Here is a 1,695-nt window from a genome sequence, read left to right on the forward strand (position 1 = left end):
ATGAAGTCTCAGTGTCTCTCCATCTTAACAGATCCAACAGTTTCTTTTTGCAACGAATATTGTGTAATACATCTTTACAATATTTACTTTTGTAATACGTCTACTTAGTTAGCTGTTTGTTTACCAAATGAAAGTCATGGCTTAAAATATGGTTGTTAAAATATAGAAATATTATCGTTAACTCTCATTCTTCTTGCCTAGGTAATAAAAGGAAATACATTAATGATTTTATTTGTTTCAGCATCCCCTACCCAGTTCCTCTATTACATGTAGGTTCATGAACCAACATTAAGTTCTAAGCAAAGGCTAATCAAGCTCCAAAATCTGCCTGTGGTGTTTCCAGCAAGTAGAGTCACAACAATGAGAAGATTCAATAACACTCTTCATTACTCTAAGGGCTTTGTTCTGGTGGGCTTCTCTGAATGGCCCAAACTAGAAATGGTTCTTTTTGTGGCCATCTCCATTTTCTACATAATGACTCTCCTTGGGAATTCAGCCATCATTATCTTGTCGCGCCTTGATCCTAGACTCCACACCCCAATGTATTTCTTTCTGGCTAATCTCTCTTTTTTGGACCTTTGCTATACTACCTCCACTGTCCCCCAGATGCTGGTCAACATACAGAGCTGCTGGAGAAATATCAGCTACGGAGGCTGCATAGCTCAACTATTCATCTTCCTTGGCTTAGGATCCACTGAATGTGTCCTTCTCTCAGTAATGGCCTTTGATCGTTATGTAGCTATCTGCCAGCCTCTGCATTACACAGTTATCATGCATTCTCGGCTATGCCAACAATTGGCAGCGGTGGCTTGGGTAACAGGTTTCAGCAACTCTCTGGTGCAAACAGTGTTGACTTTCCTGTTACCTCTGTGTGGTCAATATCAGGTGGAGAATTTCTTCTGTGAAGTACCTGCCATGCTTCAGTTATCATGTGTTGATACATGGATCAATGAAGTGGAGATGTATGCTGCTGTGGTGGTCATAAAAGTTATCCCAGTGGGATTAATCCTGTTCTCTTACATCAACATTGTTAGGTCAGTGGTAAGAATCCAGTCTTCTGAGGGTCGAAAGAAAGCCTTCAACACATGTGGGTCTCATCTGCTTGTGGTCGTTATGTTCTATGGCTCAGCCATTAGTGGTTATGCATATATGGCACCCAAGAGCAATTCCGCCAAGTTGAAGGGCAAGCTTCTTGCACTCTTCTATGGACTCGTAACTCCAATGCTCAACCCCCTCATCTACACCTTGAGGAATAAGGACGTAAAGGAAGCAGTAAAGAAGCTGCTGCGGAGAGAACTAGAGCAAGGGTGGAACACGGCTTAGGAGAATAAAATCACCCCTTCCCTCTTAAACTTCGAAGGGGTCCTTCACACCCTTGCTGCAACTCAAGAAGTTCCCCGACATACCCGTCTCCACTGGAGAGGAACACCGAGGGTCCCTCCAACATCAAGAGGTGCCCTGTTCCCACCTCGTCCTCTTATAATTCAAACACCACACTCCCAGACTGTCTTTACCAACTTTCATTACTCCTTTCACTCCCAAGTAACAGTGGCTGATTGTTACTATTATCACCCAAGTATTTCATAGAAAGTCAAATTTTGGTGATTCTCCTCTTGAAATAATGAAGCAGCTTAAAAAGTGGAAAATGAATATTTATAGGTTTTAATTAAATATTTCATTTTTACTCTGTCTTTT

At 41.7% G+C, this 1,695-nt stretch overlaps 1 protein-coding gene across 1 annotated transcript; it reads left to right on the top strand.

The window, feature by feature from the left end:
* The first annotated feature begins 360 nt into the window (after positions 1 to 360).
* On the top strand, positions 361 to 1,323 carry LOC120869744 (putative olfactory receptor 2B8). Its single transcript, XM_040249021.1, has one exon. It carries the CDS (start codon positions 361 to 363, stop codon positions 1,321 to 1,323), a length of 963 nt encoding a protein of 320 aa, XP_040104955.1.
* The last annotated feature ends 372 nt before the right edge of the window (positions 1,324 to 1,695 follow it).

Source organism: Oryx dammah, unplaced genomic scaffold, assembly GCF_014754425.2.
Source record: "Oryx dammah isolate SB20612 unplaced genomic scaffold, SCBI_Odam_1.1 HiC_scaffold_11, whole genome shotgun sequence".
Lineage (NCBI taxonomy): Eukaryota > Metazoa > Chordata > Mammalia > Artiodactyla > Bovidae > Oryx > Oryx dammah.

Bases quoted from the DNA above. Each gene is read 5' to 3' on its own strand.
- LOC120869744 (XM_040249021.1), top strand. From the start codon at position 361: ATGAGAAGATTCAATAACACTCTTCATTACTCTAAGGGCTTTGTTCTG.